Below are 27,909 nucleotides of genomic sequence, written 5' to 3' on the forward strand. Positions count from 1 at the left end.
TCGTCCTCTTTTGTGTCCGTCATTCATTCATTCATTTACTTGCTAAAAAAGGTAGAGAACAGAAACGGGAAATGTTGGCAAATTAGTACTGATAAATACGTGTAATAGTTTTGTTTTCTTATTTGAGCTTATAATTATTATAAAAACTGCGTGGTATTCATATTTGGTTTAAAGGCTCGCGTAATAAGCGATCTGTTTACATTGTGAAAAAGCATTAACTCCTTTGCCGTGAAAACCATATTCGAAGCGAAAGGACAGTTTTTGTGGCAATTTCGGTGTTTTGAATGTTCGGTGATGGTATTTATGGACCGTATCGGTGTACAGTTATCAGATATCGGCGGGTGGCCAAGAAGTTTCTGGCATATCGTCGCATAATGTCGAATAGATTTCGTCCTGTGTAAACAGTAAAGTTGCAACAGTCTACCAACACTTGTGGTTTAGAAGTTTTGCAACCATCATTAGAGCGTGAAAACCGTGTCAAGCACTCTAGGAGATTTGGATTTTATCAAAGAAAAAATAATAATAAAACAAATACAAGCACCTTCTTATTAGATCATATTTTTTGTTTAATTTCGAGACAATGGGACATAGAGTATAATTGTGAAGGTATAGTGAAATGTTCAATTAATATCAAATATTTATTAAGTATTAAGTATTTTTTTTATAAAAAAGAAATAATATAATTTCAGACATAATATGGCATCCGGTACTTCCTCTTTGGAAAGCAATGGGAGTAATGGTAAGTTGAACTAAACAAGCAACATTCTAATAACATAAACATTACTTGCACACATAATAATATGTGAGTTTAAAAAACTTATATGAATATCAGCACTTCTTTGTGTATTTTGTCGCTTTTTTTAAATCAGCAAAATACTTAATTATTTTAATCTCCCAAGATTTTTTAAAAATAATTGACAAATATGATAAACATATTAATTACAACTAATATAATTTTTGCTTACTTCTTATCTAAATTATAAATTAACTTTTTCTTATTTTGATATCTTATGTATTCAAATCTTTTTTTTAAATTTAACATTGTACATATTATTAGTGGCCAATATCTTTGAATATTATTTTAAATTCAATATTTCAACTATACACCAGAAACCAAGAATTAAAGCCATGTTACATTCACTGGGTGTCTTGAAAGTAATAAAAAAAAAATTCAAAGATTAAAAACTCTTTTTATGCAAATAAAATATTTTTCATCTCACATTCTAAGGTGATGGATTTTTATAAATAGATAAATACACATAAATTGAATTCAATGACTTAAAAAAAAACTACTACATTTGGGACAACTTCTTTATTACCTTATTATATAATTAATAATTTTATTTATTGATCGAAATTGTGAATCAAACAATAAGTGTTCATTTAGTGTTAGTAGACAGTAAATACTTATTAGTTAATAAGTATTTTGACTCGTGCTTGACGGTGAAGGAAAACATCGTGAGGAAACCTGCATGTGTCTAATTTCATTGAAATTGTCACATGTGTATTCTACCAACCCGCATTGGAGCAGCGTGGTGGAATAAGCTCTAAAAAAACCTTCTCCTCAAAAAGGGAGATGAGGCCTTAGCCCAGCAGTGGGACATTAACAGGCTGTTACTGTAATAAGTATTTACTGTCTGTGTATATATTAGATACTGTGCGTGTATATTAGTATTTAATAGACTTATCTAAAATAAATAATGACACCCGATGAAATTGTGTACAATGCAATTTTAATAATTTAAATTCAACCTCGAATTATGTGATGAAAAATATTTATGTGAATCCTTGTTCTAGAATCAATATCCCATAGCTACGTGAGCAATGAACGTCACACGACTACACAAATAACGTCTCTACCGCTGCCAATCGAATATGACGTGCTCTCTTCATCACAATGTTATGACAAGTCAAACTACTCCAGCCATACGCACGCTATGAGCGCGCCCTACGAGCTGGGACAGTATGACGTCATCAACAAGCAAGCTAATGAGACCCTGAAGCAACAGTGCGAAAAGGCCCTTCACGATCTAAATCAGTTGAGACGACAGCATTCGGAGACATCGAGGAGGTGTGAGCATGTTATGAAGGTGTGTGTTATTTATTTCTTAATATATAATTCGAGCAGATGTCCTTACTGATTGTGAGTTACTATCTCTGCCCATATACGTTGGATTTGTAAAAATATAATCATTTTTTATACCATCAATATCCAACCAGCCGACAAGCCATGGGACCTAAAATTACTAACTTAGCAAAATTATTTAGTGTTTTTACGATTGATTTACTTATAAGTAGCTTAGCTATCCACAGGGGCATGTCCTAATCTTTATCGCCATTTCTCGTGAAGATAGACACATAACTAATTATTATGATTTAAAAACAACAAATAAATTTTAGAACTTTAATATGTCACTTATTGAAGTTTGGTCTCATATAATTTTTGGTAATTGCAATACTTACACATATAATACGAGTATATGTAATGTAATTTTATTTTAGTAATTTATTTAGAAAACAACACTCAATAAAATTAAAGTTAACAAAAAAAAATGGCAGCTATCCTTTTTAACACTACACATTAAGAAGAGATATCAATACTTTTAGTCATGTCAAATTAGTGGTTTAGTTTAGAGATAGTTTAAAATAAAATCAGTACCATAATATTCTACTATTATGGATTTAAAGTAAAATTGATTTAATGTCCCAATGCTGGCCAAAGCACTCCCCTTAAGGCTTGGAGCTTATTTAACCACATTACTCGAATTTGGATTCGTATACATGGTAGATTATCATGCAACATGTGCATGATGACAATGTTTTCCTTCACAACACACAGTAACAGCCTGTTAATGTCCCACTGCGGGGCTAAAGCCTCCTCTCACTTTTGAGGAGAAGGTTTCGAGCCTATTCCACCACGCTGCACCAATGCAACCCTGCATTGGTAGAATACACATGTGGCAGAATTTCAATGAAATCAGACACATGCAGGTTTCATCACGATGTTTTCCTTCACCGTCAAGCACGAGATGAATTATAAACACAAACTAAGCACATGAAAATTTAGTGGTGCTTGCCCGGGTTTGAACCCACGATCATCGGTTAAGATTCACTCGTTCTAACCACTGGACCATATCGGCGTCTCCTTCACAATCACGAGATCAATTTATTATTATCACAAAGTAGATATATGAGTACTTAATGGTATCTGCCAACATTTTAACTTGCTATCTTCGGCTTAGATTCATTCGCTGTTGAGAATACTATGGGCGTTTGCCGTTGCCGTTGCTATTGAGTACTTGGTGGTAGGCTTTTGTGTAAGCCCATTGGTGTAGATACCACCCATTCATCAGATATTCTTTCGGCAAGCAGCGGTGCTTAGTATTGTTGTGTTCCGGTTTGAAGGTTGAGTGAGCCGGTGTAACTTCAGGCACAATTGACATAACGTCTTCGTTAACAACGGTGATGGCGCATTGGTGATGTAAGGGAAGGTTAATATTTCTTACAATGCCAATGTTGTGCTACTTGATGTTAAATGGTCACCACTGCTCATAGAGGCCATCCTTAACATCAAGTAGCTCGCTTGCCAGTTTGCGTACCTAATACAGTAAAAAAAAACCACATTTCTTACATAATACTGTTGTGTTTCAGTTCAAACCTCATTCATTACAAAAAAAATATATTTAAAAAATACATCATTCAAACCGAGCCATTATACTCTGCAATCATAATTATTCTAACTGTTTTCGATAAACATAGAAGCGGAGTGAATATTAATTTTTAGTTCCACTATTTAGTGCTTGAGGCAAAATGAAGCCATAGAAAGTAATGTTTGCAACTCTATATAATCTCTATTCAACGAAATTTGCGTTTCAGAAATTAACTTCGCAAAAAGCAAACTTAACCCACTGACCTATATATAATCGAGAGTGTATTCATAGCCTCGTCGAAAAATATTAACATTTTTCTTCATTTTGTATGACCTCAGAGCGATGTGAAATACTTTTTCAAATAGCTCATTAAAAAATCGGATAGAAATTCAACTTTCTGAAACACTTTACGTGAACTTTCAGAAAACTCGTCACTTTCTAGCTATTCAAGACTCGCGAGTTACAGATTTAACTTGAAATTCGTGAATGAACGGTTTCTTAATTGTAAAATATATATAATGTTTTTTTTTTTAATATTATCCCAAATATATTTTATAAATTTTTCAAAAAGAATGTACAAATAATAAGCAATAATATCATCAATTAATTTAAATACTAACCAAAACCAACTAAAACGACAAATTGCCCTTGACGACGTCATGTATGTCCGAAGAACCCGAAATTCGCGACATAAAGTAATTTGACGTCACAGAAGCAGAATATCTCTGTAAATAAATAATTTGAATTGATCGCGCTCTTTTCGTTGTTTTTTTTTTTTATTTTTTGTATATGTTACGGCACTAGGTATTATATACATTCGGTAGAAGATAGTTACGACGATGTGACGATGTCGACGGATCAAGATTGTGTTTTCTCGCGAGTAATTCATATATTTAAGAATGGGCTTACTATATGTTGACGGGCCGGTTGGCGTGGTTGGTAGATACTTGCCTTTTCACGCCGAAGGTTGTGGGTTCGATTACCACCCAGAACAGACATTTGTGTGCATGAACATGTCCGTTTGTCCTGAGTCTGGGTGTAATTATCTATATAAGTATGTATTTAAGTTTCAGTACAAGCTCTGCTTAGTTTGGGATCAGATGACCGTGTGTGAATAATGTCCTAGGATATTATATTATTATATATGTCTGCGTTATTTATTCTCGTCAGGAATTGGAGTACTTCCGTGGTCAGCATCGGGCAGCGATGAATCAGTTAGAAGTGTCCGCGCAGGAGGCAAGCAGCCTACGCGGCAAGTATGGTGACTTGCTCAATGACAATCAACGGTAATAACGAAAAAATGTTACGTGCTATTAGTGCATTGCGTTTTCTTTAAACATCCAAATAATATTTTCATTTATAAACACGAAGATAATTCACACGTTTTGTTTTTTTTTGTCGCAAATTGTGCTTTATATATGTATAGTCTGTTTAGGATTATATAAACTATTGAAGAGCTCGGCGTCAGTATTCATTGATGTTTATACAAGATATATAAATATAATTGTATATGATTAATACATGTACATTTTTTTATTGTTAAAAAGAGTAACTACTGAATTTACAACCGGTGGTAGCTTTATATTAAAATTTATATGTTTTTTTTTTTAAATAACGTATCAAAAACGCTTGTGAGATTCGAATGAAGTATATTTTGATTATTAAGTATTAAATCACTTTAGTGAGTTAGTGTACGTTGATTCTCATGAATAATGAATTAAACAGGTACTACTTTTTGCCTACAAGCATTAAATCTTGTATAATAACATTTCGAAATAATTTAACTTTATGATGTATATATTAATTTTGACATATTATAATATTTATTTTAGACTCGAGCGCGAAGTACAGCACCTGCAGCAGAGCAGCACCGCAGAGGGTTCTGATGCACTCGTCCATACACTCAGGAAATACGAGGCTCTCAAGGAAGAGTTCGATTGTTTCCAAAAGAGGTTTCTATTTAATAAATAAATATTTAAAAAAAACTTTGACTTGAATATATGAATGACTGTTACTGAACACAATGCTACTCGTTGCTTAATATAATCCATTATTAATAAACTATCTTTTAGTTACTTATCACATTTTGATTTTAGGTATGACGATTTAATAGAAAATCACAATGCCACTCTGGAGAACCTACGAATCGTACAAGAGGAGAATAGTAGGTTAAAGACACAATGCCACGAGTTGACACAGGAGAGGAACGCAGTGGTACGTGCATATATTAAATACTTGATTATGTAACTGTCATAATAAAAAAATCTATTTTTTTTTACATATCCTGTTGCAAAATATCGAAATAATTCTTACTAGAGTATGTAGAACATTTATTAGTGGTTGGGTTCACTGCAAGTTTGTTTGTTTGTTGCCCGTGTGTTCTGGTTTTAAAGCTGATCAACCTGTGTAATTGCAGATAATTTTAGTGTACATAACTGGCGACGCTTTGGTATTGTGAGGAATAGTTTAATATTTCCCATTGTTATGGCAATGTTTATGGCGGTGACTGCTTATTACCATGTGGTTCGTTTGCGAGCATTTTTTCTTACTAAATAAAAAAAAAATGTTTATTTCAGCTTACATTATCTTTAATTTTTATCATTAACAATAAACAAAAATGTCCGAAAAAGTAATCGAATTGGAATTAATTATTTTTCAGATACGGGAACGAAACGCTTTAAAGCAGCAAGTGGCGAGTGTGGTGCGGCAGTGGGAGGGCGGCGTGAGGGAGCGGGCCGACATCAAGCGGCTGACGGACGAGCGGAACGCGGCCATGGCGGAGTACACGCTCATCATGAGCGAGAGGTGAGGCACGACGTCTGTACGCGCTAAAAAGAGAGGGAGAGACAAAACTGAGACTGAGAGAGAGAGAGAAATATGATTTCCAATATGTATTTTCTAATATGATTCTTAGTGAATACCAGTCTGTTCTTACTAGCAGATAAGACTAGTTTTTAGTTTCAATATCGAAGAATTTCTTATTGGCTTCCTTGGCGTATTTATGATTCAGTAAGTTAAAGGCCTGCTAACCTCCTATTGCTGGGCAAAACCTTTATCTCCTCTCGAGTAGAAGACTTGGAACTTTTTCTACGATTCTGTAACAGGCTAATAATCATTATGTAGAACGCAAGGTCGTTAAGGTCTCGATCCAAGAGAACACGCCAGACAATATCATCCCCAATTCAATATGCTTGATTGTTAATATGTAGTTTGTTTTACTTGTGTTTTCTCAAACTAACTCTTAACTCGTTAAGAAGACGTAGTGTCTGCAATTATTGCTATTATTTTGAAACGCTTCCCGTGACAGCGCGAGCCATAAGCGTAATTTATTGGCTACTTATTATATATTGACGTCATGATTTCGTTGTCAAATGAATGTATACGCAAAATATGTTCTGCATATGCCGATATGGCAACAATTGCCATATATAGCAATGGTTAGTGCTATAAATTTCACCTCTCCCCGTTTCGACGATCGTCCGTCGATCAGCTTAAACAGTATATATAGAGCAAGAGTTTGGCGGCGGAAGCAGGGAATGTGAAAATGCTCAGGGCGTTTTACAGGGACACGGTGCACAAGGAGATGGAGAAGCTGTCGGACGACCTGCAGGCCGCGCTCAAGCGGGTGGCGGCGCTGGAGGCCGCGCTGCAGGCCTCGCGCGACGAGCAGCGCGCCACCGCCCTGCAGGTGACTGCCTTACTACGAGCTGCGCCTGTGATATAATAAATAAATAATAAATAAGCGAATGATTAATATTACTAGGTAGCGCTTTGTGCAAGCCCGTCTGGGGAAGGACCACCCACTCATCATATATTTTACCGTTAAACAGCAATAGTTAATGATGAGTGAGCCAGTGTAACTACAGGCACAAGGGACATTACGTCTTCGTTCTCAAGGTCAATGGCGCATTGGCTATGTTAGGAATGGTTAATACTTCGGTGACGGTGGTGGTGACCACTTAACATCACGTAGCCCATTTGCCCGTCCGTCTACCTGTAACATAAAAAAAAACATATATGCATAACATTAGATGATAGTAATCCTGCTACATAATGTTATGCATATTTATTTGGTTCGATTGTAAAAAATATTTTATATATTATATACATACCATGACTTAACTGAAAAAATAATATTTGAGTTTTTGTTTATATTCCAATGCGAAAACTGTTATATCTTGTTATATATATTACAAACATTATATTTTATTACTTATTGTACTTTTCTCATAACTAGGCCGAGAGCCTGCGCCGGGAGATAGAATCAGCTTTGGTCGACCGTGATCGCGCTATCAAGGAATGTACCGACTTGAAGACTCCACAAAACACATCTACATTGGGCAAATCGAGGTTAGTTATTCAATATTAATATTATTGATTTGACTGTTGAAAAAAGAAGACAGTATTGATTAACCAATCACCCGCTAAACAATGTTTACAAGTAAGGTTGGACAGTTTCTGAAGTATCATTTGTTGAATAGCAATATTTTGGTGTGTTAAAATTGAAATGGTCGAGTAGATAAGAAACGTGAATCATAGTTGTGGGTTCGTATTCTACATTCTATGGTAGGTGCTTATAACCTCACGTCGAAGAAATTATTTTATTTATAAATGTATTCTCTATTCTGTAATACAGCAGTGTAGCAATTTAACCAAATATCCCTTATCAACTACCAATCTTAATTATTTTATATCATTTCCACAGACAAGATAATTCTGCATATCATCACTTGGGCCTCTCGAGTGGAGTCGGAACTGATGGTTTCCTCAACGGGCAGCACTCCAACGATCCATCAATGGATAAATTGCAAGGTCCTTTTATTCATTTAACAATTTATGGCTATTTGGATATTATGATATATCTGATTCGAGATCAGAAATCTTGACAAATAATTTTAAATGATAATTTTTATCCTATCCAGTTTTTTTAGATAGAAAGCTATTTTTTATTAAGTGGTCAAAACTGTCCCTAGATGATGGCACTGAAAGAAATATTAACCAATCTAGGGTCAAAATGACTTAGTATAATCGTGGGCTTTAATTCGGGCAAGCACTACTAATAAGCCTAGCCTAGGGCTAATAGAATATACTCTAAGCCTTTAAATATGAAGAGGCCTTTCCCTACAACTTATGGACTGGAATGTTACTCTTCATTATTCCTCAGGTCTGGTGGGCATGGCGGTGGACGCGGCGGAGGCGGAGCGCGTGGATGACGTGGAGCAAGCCAACCAGGAGATAGAGCGACTGCGCGTACGGGCCGACCGCCTGCAGGCCGAGCTACACGACGCGCACCGGGAGGCCGAGGTACGGATGCGTTCGGGGAGCCCCCCCCCCCCCCCTTCCCGTAATGGTGTTGAGAGCTTGGAAAATAATCTCCGTGTATGTTTTAGGTCTCAAAACGAAGAAGAGACTGGGCTTTTTCGGAAAGAGACAAGCTGTTGCAAGAGCGAGAAAGCGTCAAAGCTCTTTGTAATCGACTAAGAAAGGTAATGTTTAAAACATTTTAATAATATAAAGTATAACGTTTAACTATAATATTGTGCTCATCCTATCATTTTAATACTCGGTTAAAACTGAAGGGAAAATTTATTGTATTGGCAAAGTTACTGTTGGCGACAAGTGTTTGAAATAACGATATTATTTATAAGTTTCTGAAAAATTTTAAACAGTTAAAAACATTACAATGCTATATATTAATAATCGTTATTATACATCGGTGCAGGAACGCGACCAGATGGTGGGCGAGCTGGCGGAGGCGCGGCGACACGGCGGCAAGAAGGACAAGGACGGGCGCGGCCCGCGCGCTCGCTCGCACGACGAGCACGCCCGCTCCGCGCATCGGGACTCCGCCGACGTGCAGGTACTGCTTCTGCGCTATCTAATATTGTATTAAGTTGTATTTATCGTAATTTTCTACTAAAATTTTTGGATTTCATTTATAATGTAAATAAAAAAATATATTTAATTATATTTTTTGAGATCATTTTGTCCGGGCGTACAAAGTTAGTTTCGAAGAAATAACAGGGACGGAATAATAATATTATACCTTCGATGTTTCAGGACTTCGAATGGGAAATAATCGACGTCGAACTGAGCGGGCTGAGCGCGGACTTGGGTCTCGAGCTGTGCGGCGGCCGAGACGAACCCTGCTACCCTAACGACTTCAGCGTCTACGTCGCCTCGGTCAAAAAGGGTTCCATCGCCGACGGGAAAATTAAGTGAGCCTCGAACGGTGCAACATTTACATCATTACAGATTTAAATATAAGAATAATTGTCGATGCAACAAATTGTGACAACTGTGGCGTCGGAAAGTTCGCCGGAGACAGTTCATGTTTAAAAAATGTGCCGAAGCTCAGTGAGGCGCTCTAACGCTCGTGCTCCGCGCAGGGCGCTGGACCGCGTGGCGGCGGCGGGCGGCGTGGCGGCGTGGGCGAGCGGCGCGGCGTGCGCGGCGGCGCTGCGCGGCGCGCTGGCCCGCGGCGCCGTGGCGCTCACGCTGCAGCGCGCGCGCGCCGCCCGCTCGCTGCTGCGCGTGGCGGGCGCCGGCCGCAGCGGCCTCACGCTGCAGCAGGGTCAGTCGCCTGTCGATGGCGTGCCGCCCCCGCGCGGCACTTCGTGATATCATTATTTTCATAAATAATAATTCTCTAGTTTTAACGTTAAATTTGCGAGGATTCTTTTTAAGTACAGTTTTTCCGAGTGGCAAAGTTACATGACACGAGCTGTCCGTGTCTGTATATCTGTATGTATTGTATGACGATGATTTTTTTTTCTTTATAAAATAAATAAAAATTGTTAACAGGTATTTTCATAAGCAAAATAGCGTGCGGTAGCGCGGCTGCCAAGGAGGGAAACGTCTATGTCGGCGACAGAGTTGTTAGCGTGAGTTTATAAATGTACTCGTATAGTACAAGTTGTATAATACAAATTAAATGTCTAAAGATTTTAATTAAAAACTTCATTTGATTATTATACATTCATATGTGACTGTCAAAAAGTGATATTCGTATTTCTAAAACCTTTCGTGGCGGCAGAGGAGGTGAAATTAACATGATTCGAAACTATGCCACTGTACATAAAAGGATCTAATTTAAAAAAAAGATGAAATTTTATAAATGCACCAGTACGTAAATTACACAAGGATTATTTTACTATTGTTTAATATTTATATTCTGCGAAGGATTGGTGAGCCATTTGTGATATAATATGTATCTAATATGTACGACCATGTAATAATAATAACAGAAAACATTAACCATGTCGCGCCCCCCTAGATCAACAACCGCTCGCTGGAGGGCGTCGGCAGCGCGGCGGAGGCGACGGCGCTGCTGAGCGACGTGCACTACGACTGCGTGCTGCTCACCGTGCTGCGGCCGCTGTACCCGTGCTGCGACCCCAGGAACAGGTCCGCCACACTCCCCGCGACGGACTTTCAGTGTACTCGGAACTCATTAACGTCCTTCTGACCAAACATGAGCCACGGTCTTTGGACACGTGTGGCTATCGACCAAATTGAGAGCTAAATTACACTGCCGAATTGACCATAACATTTATTGCCCAACGCGGAATTCGACCCTGAGCCCTCATGGTCGGCAGCTACCAAAGTTTATCGATAGGCTAAAGATAAAGCAAAGCACAAGTTCATTCATATAATGTTGACTGTCACCACGTTATATTTTGTTCGTGTTTTTAACATATGAAGTTTATCATATGGTGGTATTTTAGAAGCCTTATCTGATCGTTATCTACACGATTAGATAAATGCTAAAGCCAGTCCGTGTAATTTATTATATATGTAAACAATTCAGCAGAGTTGAAACCATCAAACCGCTCTTTATTCCAGTGTGAAATATCAGCTTATAGATTGTTATGGTTAAGAAAAGTCTCAGCTTAACTTAATTACTGCGTAAAGTAAGGTTTATTACTATTACAATTACCACCAACTTGTAAAATTTTATAAGCTTTTATATATCTTCCCCTATTAGTATATGTATCTTCGCCGTGTTTGTATTTATTTCCAAAAATAATGTCCTCCGGACCGATTTCGGCCACGGCTCATCTTAAGAGATGTTAGGTAATTGCGCAGGAGATATTATAGAGCACAAGTGTGTGCGCAAACACAGGTGCACTCTCTATTTCCTAACTCTTATAGTCCGATGGGAGGGCTCTCTTGAGATTGGCCGACGTGACCGAAATCGGTCTGGAGGACATTATTAATTTCCAATCAATTAACAATTTTATACTGTTTCTTTATAAAATAGGCCTATTTTGTCCTAAAATAGGTAGACACTCCCCATAGACAAGAAATATTAACCATTCCTTACATCGCCAATACGGTTGGTTAGCAAACAACCTTGGGATTTAAATGCTATGCCCCTTTTGTCTGTGGTTACACTGGCTCACTTACTCACCCTACAAACTACACTAAATCTTGTTGAAATCGTATTTTGTTTTTAATAATAAAAAACCTTTCCTTAATTATATTAATTAGTAATTTATTATTACAAACAAAATGATAAGTCAAAATAAGATTTTTTTTTTCATACGTGTTTATTCAATCGTAATAATATCTTTTATAAACACGTTCTCTCAGAACCGATTCCGTTAAAATCGGAAGTAAACATGTTTGCATTTTTTTCGTAATATGCATAAACATCCTCCCCGCAGACTCTCGCTGTACGAGCAGTCGTACGGCGACGGCAAGATGGTGAACATCTGCTCGCAGACGGACGACAGCTGGGGGGGCGCCTTCGTGCCTCCGCCGCCGGAGCCCAAGGTATCGTACACAGAACAATTTATACAATATTTTTTTTACCAATGATGTCAAATTATTTTGATTCATATTCTGTTTACGCAATGGTTTGTGAAACTCTTTAACACCTCTTTTTTTAATTATTTTGTTTTTTTTTCCAATATATCTCTGAGTTATTTGTTTTACTATCCAACTGTGTCGCATGAGTTTTACCTTTGCTATATTCATGTAGGTGTTCATATGTCATTAGAAATACATTTACATAAAGATTATATGAATATATGTATGTAATAATATATTTTCAATTAATAATCCTGGGACATTTTTCACACACAGCCATCTGATCCCAAATTAAGCTTGTACAGAGCTTCTGCTATGGAAACCAGACAACTGATATACTACATATACTACTTTTCTTTTGTAAATACATACTTATATAGATAATTACACCCAGACTCAGGACAAACAGACATGTTCATGCACACAAATGTCTGTCCTGGGTGGGAATCGAACCCACAATCTTCGGCGTGAAAGGCAAGTATCTAGCAACCACGCCAACCGGCTCGTCAATCAATTGTTTATTTTTGTCTTACTACCTCAGGTACACGTAGATCACGGGGTGCCGGATTTTGACAGACGATACGTGTATCACGTGGCAGCAGGAAGCCAAGGGAAGATACACCAGGAGAGAGGTAGGTTGATATAGATATATAGCTGTACAGCTTCGTAGTAATTGCTTAAATCGTAATGGTAGTTAAGGTAGGTAGTTAAAAACTTTTATCTTCATGTAACATCCAATATCACATACTAATAATCAAATTTTCATATTCAAGTCGTTTGTTGTACTTTGCACTTAAAACATTAAGTATTTTTATAATGTAATAACGAATTTATTCTAAAGCATAAATTGACCGATTTTTCATTTCATTACTGAACTAGTATTTGTCATATCATCACTATGATAAAAGAGATGGGAAGCATTTCGAAATTTAATTAGTTCATGTTTCATACTGAAAATTGAAATAAGACAGTCAATTTAGGTCCGACGTCGCTAATTTAAAAAAAAAACAACAGAGGTACTAATTCATTTATTCTTATCTATTCCTGATGCTGATAATCAAAATATCCTAAAAACTAAATAAAGAAACGAGCTTCATTTCAGATCTAGGGCTTTCCATTATCTCGTTCGTTTTAAAAATGTAGAAAAAAAGCTCAACTAGTCCTAGTTGACTATTATGTTTCCCTGAATACGAAAAATCTTTGAGAAACTTTGTACTCACTGATTTTAAGCTGTACAATTGGAATTTATGCAATTGAACTTGGAGATTGTACTTGATACTTTGTACCTAGAGCGAGGGCTTCTCTCGCTCTACCCCAGGGCCAACACTATACCTCTCTTCCACTCACGGTGGAAAAATGTCCTAAAAAGCTCGCAATTTTTATTCTTAATAACAAAATAAAGTTTACTGTTTCTGTACTACATGCACACATAACATACACGGTATATATATGAACAAAACCGTCAGTCACATAAGTGAAAACCCTTTTCGTCAAAACATTTCGTTGTAACGTTGCACTCTATATACATATATATGATCTTGATATTCTACCTTTGCTAAACAATATTGGTCTTCAACTGAATGTAATGTAATCCTTTGTTGGAGATTCACTTCGAAAACGACTAAAAAAACTAAAGATGAATACGCTCCAAAAGTCCTTTTCTAAACTCGTATGAAATATATATATTGCAAAATAATATAAGTTTTGTACTGTAACGTTATGAGTGTCCTTGTTCAAACTGTGTCTTTAATCAAGTAACAAAACAAAGTACATTTATTTGGGCGAAACTCTCGAGCGATATCGTTATCAGCTATCGAGTGATAAGGGACTTGCCTTATCGATGTATTGAATGTTTGTGGTATACCGGCCACTAAATTTAACTGATTACAATTTCGAATTATAAATTTCTATTAAGTTCAATTAACAGTTTATTAAGTGAATTATACATATATATTTTATAATAGTTATTTTATCTTATATTATAAATTAAAATGATTTAGTAAAAACTTTTAAAATATTAATAGCAAAATTGAAAACTACATTGTACCGAATTTTCATGTGCTTAATTTGTGTTTATAATTCATCTCGTGCTTGACGGTGAAGTAAAACATCGTGAGGAAACTTGCATGTGTCTATTTTCATTGAAATTCTGCCACATGTGTATTCTACCAACCCGTATTAGAGCAGCGTGATGGAATAAACTCCAAACCTTCTCCTCAAAAGAGACAGGAGGCCTTAGCCCAGCAGTGGGACATTAACAGGCTATTACTGTACTGAATATTCAACTTTTTTTTATCTGATTTGTTATTCCACATTCAGTTATACATAGATTTACTGTAAAATTGATAGAGCACGGACAGCCATTTTATTAGTAAAGTATATATTTTAAATTTATAATCAAAATTTTCACTATGAATTTGAATATCATCAACACATAATCGTCAGTGAAAAACGTTTTATCGTTTTAACTAAGTGTGTCTCTGACTTTACCGATAGCGAGTACGATCATTGCATCGCGTTTTGCAGGCGCCTGGGACGTGATCCGCGGGAAGATCGAAGCTGTCACTGGAGTCAACAAGTGTAAGGAGAAGCAGAGTAAGGTGAGAGCTTGAAATATCTGTGAATGTTACTAGATGGCTTTAGTGACTAAGGTTTTGTGTGGTTTTTTTTGTATTTGCAGATCTTATCAATATAGTTATATGTGATACAGTTAAACCTTGTAAGTTTTTCTTTCAAACAGCAAAGCTTCGTATAAATGATTGAAAAGTGACTCGGTTGCAAGACCAAGAATATTCTCATAAGACCAGATTATGTTAAAAATAGCTTAAATTTGTTTGCCAAATAGCGATCTTTGGGCTTTAATCCCCATTTGTCTTTTGGGATTCGAAATATATTAAAGTATTAAGTTCTTCATTAAAATTTGCGTTGTTTATACTGTGGTGTGGTGTGAGAATATGCACGTATACGTTGAAGTGATTTTGTTATTTTATTTTTTGTTTATAGTTTTAAAATTTTAGTGCAACATATTTTAACCGCATCTGAACTAAACATTTTAATTTATTTAACCCGCTTATTGTTTAGTTTCTAGCAAATTAAGTGTTTTTATTTCGACTTGTTACATAGTACTATTAAAATTTATAGAGTTTTTATAATTTTCAAGGGATTTTATATTTTGATAATATAATTTTGGCTCAATTAATTGATTTATAAAAAATAATGTTTCCTTTCTTGATAATATATGAAGATATTTAACGCAAAATGGTGCGGGTTGTTTGTAGTAGTTCTTGAATCATGGTGTTTATACAATGGGTGATTACTTTTTTTATTCCAGGTGCCCGAGTCGGACGCTATCGCGGAATTGGATTCCGTTATCGACAGTTATCACGGAAAAACAAGTAAGGAAATATAGAAAGTTCTCGTTAAGTACTTTGTATAATCTGTTGACATACAATAAATATACTTTCTGAAATATACGTAAATACTTCTTAGTTGGTCTGTGTGGCAAGCTATGTATAAATCGAATCACTGCTTAAGCCCAGTGAGCTTATTGAGTTATTTCTGACAAGATATTTTCAGTTCGCAGTTACTCGTCAGTCAGTCAGTTAGTGTACAGTGAAAATTCCATTATGATCCCGTTTTTTAATGTAAAAATACTATAATTTCAAACATATTATAATTTTCTTTCAGTTAAAGAAACTAGCAGTGTGCTAAAAAGATCGCGCCGAAAAAATAAGGAGGCACAAAATGATGCTAAGAATGGAGGCACTTGGCCTAAAGCTCGAGCTAATTTTATATTAGAGGATAATGCCACTGGTACCATTGTACAACCACGTTCCAGGAAAGAAAGGCCACCGCTATCCATTCTGCTCAGTCCACCGACCAAGTTACCACCGGAACCACAGCGTTCGAACACCAATCGAAACTCGAACCCAATACCCTTAGGACACGTACCACTAACACAAGTCACCACCCCGGCGAGACATTCAGTGTACAAATCTATAGAATCGAGTCCAGCGATCGAACATTTTCCGAAACCCGCGCCCTTAGCTATTCACAACCCTTTTGCGCCCAGTAGCATGACCTTCGAAAAAAATCGCACGTTGGAAAAGGAAAAAATATCCATTAGCGATTACGAACAAGACGTGACGCCGAATAGACTTAGTTTAGTTCAGAACCCATCGGAAGATTCGTTGTTCTACCAACCAGCAATGAGGAATCGGACGAAAAGTCCACACTCCTTAGATTTTATGGTCAATAAGGGTCCGAATTCCCTCGACTTTGTGACGAGAAAATCACCCAGTTCGCTTGACCATTCGATAAAAAATCACACGGGAAAGGATATTCTCGACCAGTTTTATTCTTCAAAAAAGGCGTCGTCACCGAAAACAGTGAACAAGTATCCATCCGACAGCGACAGCTTCGGTCCAGACAGCTTAAATAGCAATGCGAACTTTCCGATTACGGGGACTTTGCCTTCACAGTCACGACTCCAGTCCCAATATTATAGAGGGCCCTTTACGAATTCTAATCCGCACACTTCCAGTCGGTATAATCATCTTTCTAGTCCAACGAATATACCTCAAAGCCAATCTGGAGAGAGTATTGGTACAAGCTACGACATGCACTCATTTACTTCTCACACGCACAATATGTCAGATCTCCAACCAGTACCCAGAGCCAACCGTGAATATCACCCTACGTATGAAGGCGGGACATTTCCTAGGAAAAAAGAAAACCAAAGGTTTCGAATACCCTCCAACCCAAGTGTCACCTCGAAGAATTCAGCAGGAAAACTCAGCACAGGATCGATAGAGAGGAGTTCAGAGAGAAATTCACCGATGCCAACTTTTCATGTTGAAGTCCTGAGTCCTGGACGAGGGGCTAAACAACTTACACACAAAGGGACGAGGAATTCCATGCCAGAATATTGTGGGTTGGGTTGGAATAAACCCTTGCCTGGTGAACTTCGGAGGGTGCACATAGACAAAAGTCAGCAGCCACTAGGAATACAGATATACTGTCCCCCCAGCAGTGGCGGCGTGTTTGTATCTACTGTAAACGAGAATTCATTAGCCAGTCAAGTTGGCTTGCAAGTTGGTGACCAACTGTTGGAAGTTTGCGGTATTAATATGCGCTCGGCCACATATACTTTGGCCGCCAGCGTTTTAAGACAAATTGGCAATTCCATAACAATGCTTGTCCAATTTAGCCCTGAAAAGTATAAGGACGAGATAGAAATTCCAGGGAGTTCATCTTCTGGGGAAAGTTCGCATGATGAAGAGGTTTCTTTGTCAGGGTCGCCCACGCCCAGGAACTCTCCCGGTCCGCAACAGTCCTTAAGAATGGACGTTCCGTCCACAGATGCTGCTACTTTGAGGCAGTCGCAGGGAAAGGACCTACCTAGGTTTTTATTAATAGAAATGCGTAATTGCTCAGATTTGGGAATAAGTTTAGTGGGCGGAAATGCAGTGGGCATTTTCGTGCATAGTGTTCAAATAGATTCTCCAGCTTATATAGCGGGCTTACGTACAGGTGATCAAATATTAGAGTACAATAATGTAGACTTAAGGCGAGCGACCGCTGAACAGGCAGCTTTGGAATTGGCAAAACCGGCGGATAAGGTGCGTCAGTTGTTGTATCTTTAAATAGTTACTGATTTTTATATTTTGTGTTGGCCTAACTATTTTTTTCGTTTACATAGGTTAGCGTGCTGGTTCGTCACGATCTTCAACAATATCATGAAATCAAAGACAAGCCCGGCGACGCGTTCTACATCCGCGCGGGTTTCGATCGCTGTGCAAAGATAACGTCCATTGGCATGGATACCATAGACGAGTATTCTCTATGGTTCAGGAAGGATGAGGTGTTGTTCGTTGACAACACGCTGTTCAACGGAGCGCCGGGCCTGTGGCGCGCCTGGCAGCTCGACTGCAAGGGCGTCAAGAGACACTGGGGCACTATACCCAGTAAATTCAAGTAAGATTTAAGTGTATATTCTACTCTGTGCTACCGATTTAGTTATTTATTATTTAATTTTTTTTTTGTAATAGCACTCTTACAACATACATATAAAGTATTGAAAAAAATAATTTATAAAACAATAATAGTATATGCATGTCAATTACAAGTGTACATAGCACTTCCAGATTCAATCTAATCAAATTCAAATTAAAAGTAACAAAAAATCATCAGTATTTTTTAAAAATGTCAAAATTAAATAATCAATAATGTCATTGTATAATAAAAAATCAATCTGCGAAATCATAATTAAAAACTATTAAAAGTATTAATTAAAACTAATCATGCATTTTATAATAATTAAGTAACTTATTTCTAAAGATTGAGGGAGAGTCACAAAAAATGACAATGTCCGAAATTGATTTAACGATATTGTTATATTTATTACACAACCGTACTAAGGGAGCTTGTTTACTGAGACTTCGCAAGGAGTATGAAATATCTTGTGGGTGTGAGTACTTCTGTGTGCCCTAGAAGGAACTGATATCAGTATTCTCTCAATTAATTCTGAGTTGGTTAACTTATAGTGAATAATACTTTGTAGGAATTTAAGTTCTTACAATTCGCGCCAACTCCGGAGAGAAATCATATTAAATTTTGCCAAACGTTCTTTGTATAACTGTCTGTGCGAAAAATCCTTTTCATGAAAAGCAAGATGTTTCGTAAAGGCTCGCTGAATACTCTCAATACGCTGAGAGTGTACGCTATAACTTGGATTCCATATAACACAGGCATACTCAAGACAGGTACGCATTAATTAATTGTACAAGAGTAATTTAATTTTCCCTGAAAAGCCTTAAGTGTTCCGCTTGAGGAAACCAAGATTTTGAGCAGCTTGTTATCAACATGATTTACAAAGGTTAGACGCCCGTCAATTGTGACTCCTAAGTCTTTAACTTGCGATAACTCTTGTAATGTTTTATTTTCAATTGAGTAACTAGAAACAAAGCGGTTTTTTCTTACGGGTAAATTTTATATGAAAACATTTGCCTACATTAAGAGTCATATTGTTAAGATGACACCTTGCAATAATATTGTTGAGGTCGTATTGTATTAAACCTATGTCTGAATTGGATTTTACTGTTTTGTATATTTTGAGATCGTCTGCAAACAATGAACACTTACAATACTTTATATTCTCAGTAATTTCATTAATAAAAACGAGAAACAAAAGAGGACCCAAATGTGAGCCCTGTAGAACCCTACTTTTACCAAAATATATTTGAGATTCAAACCCAGTTACAGCAACTGTAAGAGATCTTTGTGTTAAATATGACTGAAACCATCTAAGTAGAGTAGTTCAAAGGCCATACTGATGTAATTTATTAAGAAGTATTTGATGGTTTACTTTGTCAAATGCGCTGCTGAAATCAGTATATATAGCATCTATCTGGTTCCCCCTGTCCATCGCTAATGCCAAGTCTGAAGTAAAAAGTGTTAGATTAGTTTGAACTGTTAACCCATCTCTAAAACCGTGTTGCGAATGTGTGATGATGTTGTTAAATGAAGGCTGTCAAACAGCTTAGAAAGACAGGAAAGGATGGAGATTGGACGGTAGTTCTTAATGTCCGAAAGCTCTCCTTTTTTATAAACTATTACTATTCGAGCTTTTTTCCATTCATCGGGGAAGGTACCGTTTTTTATAGAATTATTAAAAATTTACGTCAATGGAAAGCTAGAGCAGAGCCGCATCTTTTTATGAAAATAGGTGGAATTCCATCTGGACCCGCACCTTTATGAGGATCTAATGATTTAATTTTTTTTAAAACCTTCTTGCTTCATTAAATGTTATTTTAGTAAGTGTTGTAATGTTGTAATGTGAGTTATATGTGTGTGAAGTGTAATGTATATTATTTGGAGTTATCGTGTGTGTAGATTCATTAGGACAGGAAGAAGAAAAGTAGCTTGAGAAAAGGTTGGCTATTTCTACTCCTGAACTAGTGCTAATGCCACCCAACGACATAGATGCAGGCAAAACATTAACATTACCTTTGCTTTTATAGTAATTCCAAAAGGAAGTCGGATTCTTGTGAATATTATTTAATAGTGAATATAACGACGTTTCTTTTGTGGTTATTATAACAACTATCAAATAAATCATGGCAGCGACTACGCAATATTTGAAATTCAAATTTATCCCTAGGGTTACCATATTTACGATATTTGATACGGAGTTTCTCTTTCTCCTTTAGTAACTTAGTAAGGTAAGTAACTCAAACACAATTGAACCATTTCGGATACCTAGAATTCCGTAATTTTCGTTTAGGTACTAATCACTCTATTATTTCATACAGAGTGCTGTAAAGTATCTCTACCATGGCATTAACATTATTACAATTGGAAAATTTGTAGTACCAATCTATATTATTTAATTCATTACCAATCTCTGCATAATCAGCCTTATAAAAATTATATCGTATACAGACTTTGGGTCGGATGTATGATATATGAGGGTACGAGACACTTAATAACAGATTAGGATGATACTGATCTAGTCTACTTAGTAAGTCAAGAGGCTTAGCCACTGTTACATTAACCATATTACTAATTACCAAGTCTAAGACTCTGTCATTACAATTCTTAATATTGTTGTACTGGTGCAAGTCGTTAGCAGACATGAAATCAATTAACGAGTTACCGAGAGCGTTATGATCAGTATCAGTAACAGCCTGTTAATGTCCCACTGCTGGGCTAAGGCCTCCTCTCCCTTTTGAGGAGAAGGTTTGGAGCTTATTCCACCACGCTGCTCTGCAATGCGAGTTGGTAGAATGCACACGTGGCAGGATTTCAATGAAATTAGACATGCAGGTTTCCTCACGATGTTTTCCTTCACCGTCAAGCGCGAGATGAATTATAAACACAAATTAAGCACATGAAAATTAACGCGTTTGTACCACTAGGCCATCTCGGCTCATTATGATAATTTGATGGAATCATATACGTACAATCATCACCTGCATTCCATTCAATAAAGCCCATATTAAAATCACCTATTACTATTACATCATCAATTTGGTTAGTAACAACATTTTATTTTCAAAAAAAAATCTAGCATTTTCTACTTTTACCGGAGGTGGTAGGTATACAACACAAAGACCGACTTTTTTAAGCGAATAATCACTGGTTATGTCAAATATAACCCACATCATTTCATTGTCAGTCTCCCAATGAGGTACTCGGCAAGAAGAAATCTTTAGGTATAGTAATTAATACGCCTCCTCCGTCTTTTTTGAGAGTTCCGAACAAAAAAGATCCTTCCTGTACATTATATAGCGCGAATCAAACAGCTCGTTACTCGAGATTGTGGAGTTCAACCATGTTTCAGTAAAAACTACAACTTTATTATTAGAATTTAGGATATTTTTCAGGATATTGTTCGTTTTTGTTCTTAAGCATCTTATGTTTTGATAGTATACAATCTAACATTTTGTTAACATAACACCCATAACACCGGTAGAAATAATGACGTCAGTTTATAAACAATTCAGACAATATTCATTCTTGATTTGTTTTGCCTGGCTAAATTCATTCTTTCGTACAAAAATTCTTCGTTGAAAATAGTTATATAAATTAGGGTACAGGAAAGTATTCGAATACACAGTACTCGTTGCGTTCGGTATAGGGCTGTAAAATTTGAAGATCGGCAATGCCCTGTCCCAACTTCTGAATGTAACTACAGTAGCTAAGTCAGTGAAGTTAACTCGGAGCGCCGGCAGGGTGGAGGAGATCCTGCGGCGCTCGGCGGGCGCGGCGGGCGCGGCGGGCGCGCTGGACAGCGAGGCGGCGCGGCGCGCGTCCAGCACGGCGCGCCGCTCGTTCTTCCGGCGCAAGAAGCACCGCGACAGCAAGGAGCTCGCCTCCTTCTCCAACACCGAGCTGGGCTGCTGGAGCGACTCGGGCACGCTGGCCGACGACGCGCCGCCGCTGTCCTACCAGCGCGTCGAGCGCCTGCACTGTGAGCGACACGCGTTCTGTCTTACTAAGATATCGACACTTTGTTGTGTTAAAAAAAATATATTATATTAAACATCATGTAACAGATGGCAGTCGACGGCCGGTAGCGGTTCTGGGCCCGTTGAGAGAATGCGTGGCCGGAAAGTTGGTCACGGACTGGCCACATGTGTTCGCCAGGGCGAGGCCGGATCCTAGGGCTTTGAGGGACCTTGCGGAAAAGGTGAGAATTAAAATATTTTCTATGATTATTATGTTATTACGAAATGTATGTTATTACAAAATGTAAGTTTGCAGGGCTTTTGTAAAAAATGTAATTAACCTATATATGTTTTTCTACTAATATCACACTTCATATCTTGACATGAGGGTTTCTTTTACCACCGAGTTCAATTATAAACAAAAATTAAACGTAGATTCATGTTACGGGTTGATCACGTGATCTTCGGCTAAGACTACGAATTAACCGGTGGACCATCTCGTCTATCTTTCCGATATCTGCTTCGCAGTTGGCTAATCTTCTTCGTGTATAAACGCTTTGGCTGACATAATTCAAAAATTAACATCGTTTTATTGTTGGTTTTATGTGAAAAACATTGTAGTTTTTTATATATTTTTTTAATTTATATCTTTACCGATATCCTGTATTGATTACCACCTGAACACTTCACAGGGTATCCACTGTATAGTCGACGTGAGCGTACCAGTCATAGAGAAACTTCATAAACACCAGATATATCCTATAATTCTATTCATCAAGTTCAAGTCATTCAAGCAGATCAAGGAAGTGAAAGATACGAGATATCCCGCTGATAAAGTATCTGCTAAGGCAGCTAAGGAAATGTATGAGCATGGATTAAAAGTGGAGAATGAATTTAGGAATTACATATCTGGTAAGTAATTGAACTTAGTGACTTATATTTGAGGCCGAGATGGCCTAGTGGTAAGAACGCGTGAATCTTAACCGATGATCGTGGGTTCAAACCCGGGCAAGCACCACTGAATTTTCATGTGCTTAATTTGTTATTATAATTCATCTCGTGCTTGACGGTGAAGGAAAACATCGTGAGGAAACCTGCATGTGTCTAATTTCACTGAAATTCTGCCACATGTGTATTCCACCAACCCGCACTGGAGCAGCGTGGTGGAATAAGCTCCAAACCTTCTCCTCAAAAAAAAAAGAGGAGAGGAAGCCTTTAGCTCAGCAGTGGGACATTCACAGGCTGTTACGGTTACGGTTACGGACTTATATTTAAATGCTTGGAAGTTTATTTTTTTTCTTTTATTTATATATTTTTTTATATTACTTATAGCGGAAATACCAGCAGGCGTTAACATAGCGTACATGTGCACGCAAATCAAAGAAGCAGTGGAAGAAGAGCAGAACAAGACCCTATGGGTCCCCTCCGCGCAGGCCTGACCCCTGCCCCCCACTCCCCCTTCCCACACCCCATCCACGTCTACCTCCTCCAGGCAGAAATCCGTTACATTCTGCGCGCACTGTAAGTATGACAAACCATCTGTTCCTTCGGATATCGACCTAAGGTACTACTCTGATCCCGGCCAACCGGACACACCCAAACAGAAGACTAAGAAGAAACCGAAGGAGGCCAAAAAGTATTCTACTGACAGCGACCTGAAGTATTATTCCGAACCAGATGCTAAATATTTCGAAATCGACTACGAATTTCTTAAGGAACTTAAAAAGATAGCTCGCAACAACTGTCCTAAATGCAAACGGAAGCGGGCGAGGAAAAGTGACAAGGACTCACACAGATATAAAGATAAGAACAGGCTGAGACCGCCTCGACACGTTCGGATGAAGGAAAACTATGTCCTGTGCAATGGCAGGTACCACAGTGATATGGAGCACTGCCGGTATTGCTGCAAAATATGTAACCGCTCAACCGACACCCTTGACTCCATGGAGGACGAATATTCCCTCGTATCAAGGAGTTATAGTCTTCCATCTAGCAAAGCTACTATCAGTTCTCGCTCGAAATCGACTCCGACGAATCGTCCACGAGAAAGAAAGAACTCGATTCAATCGAATAAGTCAGTGTCGTTTCTAGAATCGAGCAACGAGGATTCGTTAAAAGACGAGCCGAATTACACGGCGAGTAGTTTTACAAATGACCTGAAGAAGTTTCTTCTCAAACCGTCTTCGCCTCGACTTAGCTTGCGCGAGAAGTTCATCATCAGTTTCAAACAAGAGTTGGAGGCGACGAAAAGATCGCCCAAGCTCAAAGCCATCAAGGGCCTTTGGAAGTCTTATTGAAGTATACCTTTTATAATTTTGTGATTACCGACAGATCGTAGAACATTTTTCAAGATTTTTATGAGATCGCGTCAGTATTCCGGAAACCGTGTTCCATTTGTATACTCTTGTACTTTAGTACGAATATTTTACACGAAGTATTAATGCCTTGGTGCGGACTCGATCTAATATTTCCTTATCTTGGTGCTTATTTTTAGGGTTATACTCTGTTCTCGGTGTATAGTATTTTGAGTCAACACAAGTGTTCAGAATTGGTCTAAACTATGTAATAGCAATATAGGTGCTAAAGTGAGATGCTTTATGTCGCACGGAAAACATTTATAGGTTTCAAAGGATTTTTTTAACTTTAGAGAATTTATCTCTGTGTAATGTATAGTTAAGAAATTTAGTAGACGTTTTTTCTCATCTTATCTGAAAAATTAAAAACATTAGATTCTCGACCGTCATATCATATAATATTACATAAAATACTTTTATGATTTATATATAAAGGTGCCACTGAGATTAGTAATATTATATAACTGTCAATTCTGTACCTACAACAATGGTTTGAAAAATTTTTTTTAACCTAAATAACAAAACCATTTATTCAAATGGCTAAATCAATAGAGATTTTTTTAAGTCTGTCTAGTCTACGTCCGTCTCAAGTTATACTAACAGTTTCACGAATATCGAGTTTTTCTTTATTAAAAATGAAAAACCAACTCACTTTTCAACATAGACATTTCAAATTCGTTTTGAATCGCTCAACTCAATTCATAAGTCCATTTAATTATCATCATATTTAGACGAAATATAATATTAAACAATAAAATGTTCGTATATTTCAAAGTGTCTTAGATTAGACTAGTAGACGTTTTATTATAATGGACCCTAAAATGTTCTACATAGGGCTCTTTTTGCAAGGTAGCATAGGTATAGACAACGTTGACAGTAGTTTCTTAGGGATCAATAGGAAATAGTTTTGTTATGTTTATAGATATTTATAGTATTATTGTGTACCTAAAAGGCAAATAGTACTGCGTGTTTCGAAAATTTAGAAACACGATAGAATATTTGATAGATGTTTTTGATTGCAACGATATTTGGACGATAACTAACTTATTTTTCAAAAAATATCTAAAAGATTTCACGTTTAATATCGATGTTCGTATATAATCAGCGATTACAAATAATTTCAATAAATATATATTTTGCACGGTATAATGAATTTATTGTTTATTTATATAATAAATTAATAAATATTTATTGGATTAACATTATTTATTATATAAAATGCACATTATAAGTAGTTTTTTACACAACGCGTTGAGCACATAGCACCGTTTATATGACGCTATAATGTCATCGTTTTGAAACAAATATTATACACGTCAGTTTTAAGGTTATAAATTGCATATACAAGTATTCATAGACGTTCAGAGATTTCGTAAATGTAAGTAGAAAATATATATAATAGTTTAACGGAATTAATAGGGTTGGAAATATGAGACGGACCAAATTTTTAATTCGATTTTGTCTTCTCTAACCCGTATTGTTTACTATAAATAGTTTAGCGAAAATTATTTTAAGCGCTTATTCCGTAAATACAATTTGTAAATGTTATTTTTTTTAATCTGTTCATTTAATTACGATTGTTTTTAAAACTTTTGACAATTCAAACGTTCTAATAAAGTTTCTATATATTTCAAATATAGTTTAGTTGTTTAAGTATATAAAGATTTATGTAATGTCCACAGAGTATCAAAAGAATTTTTATCGAACGGTCTGAATATAATCAGCCAGTGTTTTAAATTTATCTATTTATTTTAATATAAAGAGTTGTAAGTCTACGTGTAGTTGTAACAGTGCTAGAGTGCAGATGATAAGCGATCTCATTGATATTCACGTGTGATGAGGCTTTATGGATATTGAATTTTTTTTTATTATTTTCAGCACATTTTAGTGGTTAAGTTTTTTTTGTACAGAGATTTGATACAAGTTTATGTTATGTTAGCGTTATTGCTTACGCCGTTATAACAGCTTTACGCTTACTGGATACTTTGAAACAATACAACCGTTGTTCGAAATGTTTAGAATGATAAAAATTCTCTGTAGTAAGTTCTTCATAATAATCTAATTAATAATGGTAGAAAGTTTTGTAAAGGTAACCGTTATCACAGCAATAACACAAAAGCGTTTGTATATGGTAGGCACTGGCGCAAATATATAGAAATATAAGTTATGACATTTTTTTTATATATATTAATAATACATTCGTACAGACAGACAGACATTTGGGCTGCTTCCAAATGACGTAGCTCGAGGTTTTGATGCTCAACAGTGAACATCGATCGTTGTTATAAGATGCATTTCAAACCACTTGGAAATTGAAAGCTAGACAACTTCCATTTATATGTAATATATTTTTAACATTTACGTGTACATTTCAGAGGTTCTTTATTTAAGACTTTTAATTAATGGACCTCTTGTCAGTGCCAATCTTTATTAAACGTTAAAAGAATTTATGGCAACAAAAATGAAATAGTTTCATAAGATTTACCGATCTGTTCCTCAATTACGATTCCTATGAAAAGATATTTTATTATTAAAACAATATGGTGCTACTTTATCGAGATATTCAAAGATTTAGTTATCGGTATATTTTTTGGTGATATTTTATTATTCTTAAGTAAGTTTACGGAGAATTTTTATCATTCGTTGTCATTATCAAAATAGTTACCATATAAGAAAAATATAAATAGAAACGGAGGTTCGATGTTGCACAAAAAAATCATACATTTAAACCGATATTTTTTAACCACTCTTAGTTTTAAGTATACTTTAATTTGATCTGATATTACCGTTAAGGAAGTTGCTTATATTGTTCGATTCGATGTAAATTATAAAACTAAATAATTATATATAATTAATAGTTGAAAAATGTATTTAAAAATTGACAATAAACAGTATTTAAATTATAAATAAACGCGGCAGTTTTTACGTCTTATTTTCGATATATTTATCTGTTTAAGTTTGTTTATTATTATTATTTTTTCTCTATTTTTTATGTAAATTCGTTTTGTTCGTATTTGTGTATATCAACTACGACGGTATTTTCCTTATACAATTATTACGTTTATAAAGATTCAACGAATTGTTTACGATTTAGAATGAAGCAATAAATAAATATACGGAATGAATGACGATTGTTTTATT

At 36.4% G+C, this 27,909-nt stretch overlaps 2 protein-coding genes across 4 annotated transcripts; both read left to right on the forward strand.

Annotated features, from left to right (window-relative positions):
• The first annotated feature begins 13 nt into the window (after window positions 1-13).
• On the forward strand, window positions 14-23,885 carry LOC126771718 (disks large homolog 5). 3 transcript variants are annotated; one of them, XM_050491748.1, is made up of 27 exons: window positions 14-606; window positions 690-739; window positions 1,798-2,090; window positions 4,821-4,936; window positions 5,483-5,602; window positions 5,747-5,864; window positions 6,310-6,455; window positions 7,203-7,338; window positions 7,888-8,000; window positions 8,356-8,462; window positions 8,815-8,954; window positions 9,041-9,136; window positions 9,373-9,510; window positions 9,711-9,868; window positions 10,040-10,224; window positions 10,455-10,534; window positions 10,927-11,057; window positions 12,320-12,428; window positions 13,006-13,096; window positions 14,991-15,064; window positions 15,796-15,859; window positions 16,152-18,085; window positions 18,166-18,440; window positions 22,199-22,437; window positions 22,523-22,656; window positions 23,107-23,326; window positions 23,747-23,885. In XM_050491748.1, exons 2-27 carry the CDS (start codon window positions 697-699, stop codon window positions 23,851-23,853), a joined length of 5,367 nt encoding a protein of 1,788 aa, XP_050347705.1. In that variant the 5' UTR covers window positions 14-606; window positions 690-696; the 3' UTR covers window positions 23,854-23,885. The 3 variants fall into 3 exon arrangements, with proteins under 3 accessions (XP_050347705.1, XP_050347706.1, XP_050347707.1); XM_050491749.1 differs by having other exon boundaries at window positions 7,215-7,338; XM_050491750.1 differs by lacking the exons at window positions 22,199-22,437; window positions 22,523-22,656; window positions 23,107-23,326; window positions 23,747-23,885 and adding an exon at window positions 22,162-22,188 and having other exon boundaries at window positions 7,215-7,338.
• On the forward strand, window positions 23,854-27,893 carry LOC126772086 (uncharacterized; the record flags this gene model as incomplete). The annotated part of the gene is made up of 1 exon (XM_050492257.1): window positions 23,854-27,893. A coding segment is annotated over one exon (858 nt), but the record flags the coding sequence as incomplete, so codon positions are not given.
• Window positions 27,894-27,909: the final 16 nt, after the last annotated feature.

This window comes from Nymphalis io, chromosome 11 (genome assembly GCF_905147045.1).
Source record: "Nymphalis io chromosome 11, ilAglIoxx1.1, whole genome shotgun sequence".
Taxonomy (NCBI): domain Eukaryota; kingdom Metazoa; phylum Arthropoda; class Insecta; order Lepidoptera; family Nymphalidae; genus Nymphalis; species Nymphalis io.

Excerpts from the sequence above, each read along its gene's own strand:
- LOC126771718 (XM_050491748.1), top strand. The coding sequence starts at position 697 with ATGGCATCCGGTACTTCCTCTTTGGAAAGCAATGGGAGTAATG. Across the intron at positions 18,086-18,165 it reads TGGCAAAACCGGCGGATAAG|GTTAGCGTGCTGGTTCGTCA; the intron begins GTGCGTCAGTTG and ends TCGTTTACATAG. Across the intron at positions 18,441-22,198 it reads ACTATACCCAGTAAATTCAA|GGTGGAGGAGATCCTGCGGC; the intron begins GTAAGATTTAAG and ends GAGCGCCGGCAG.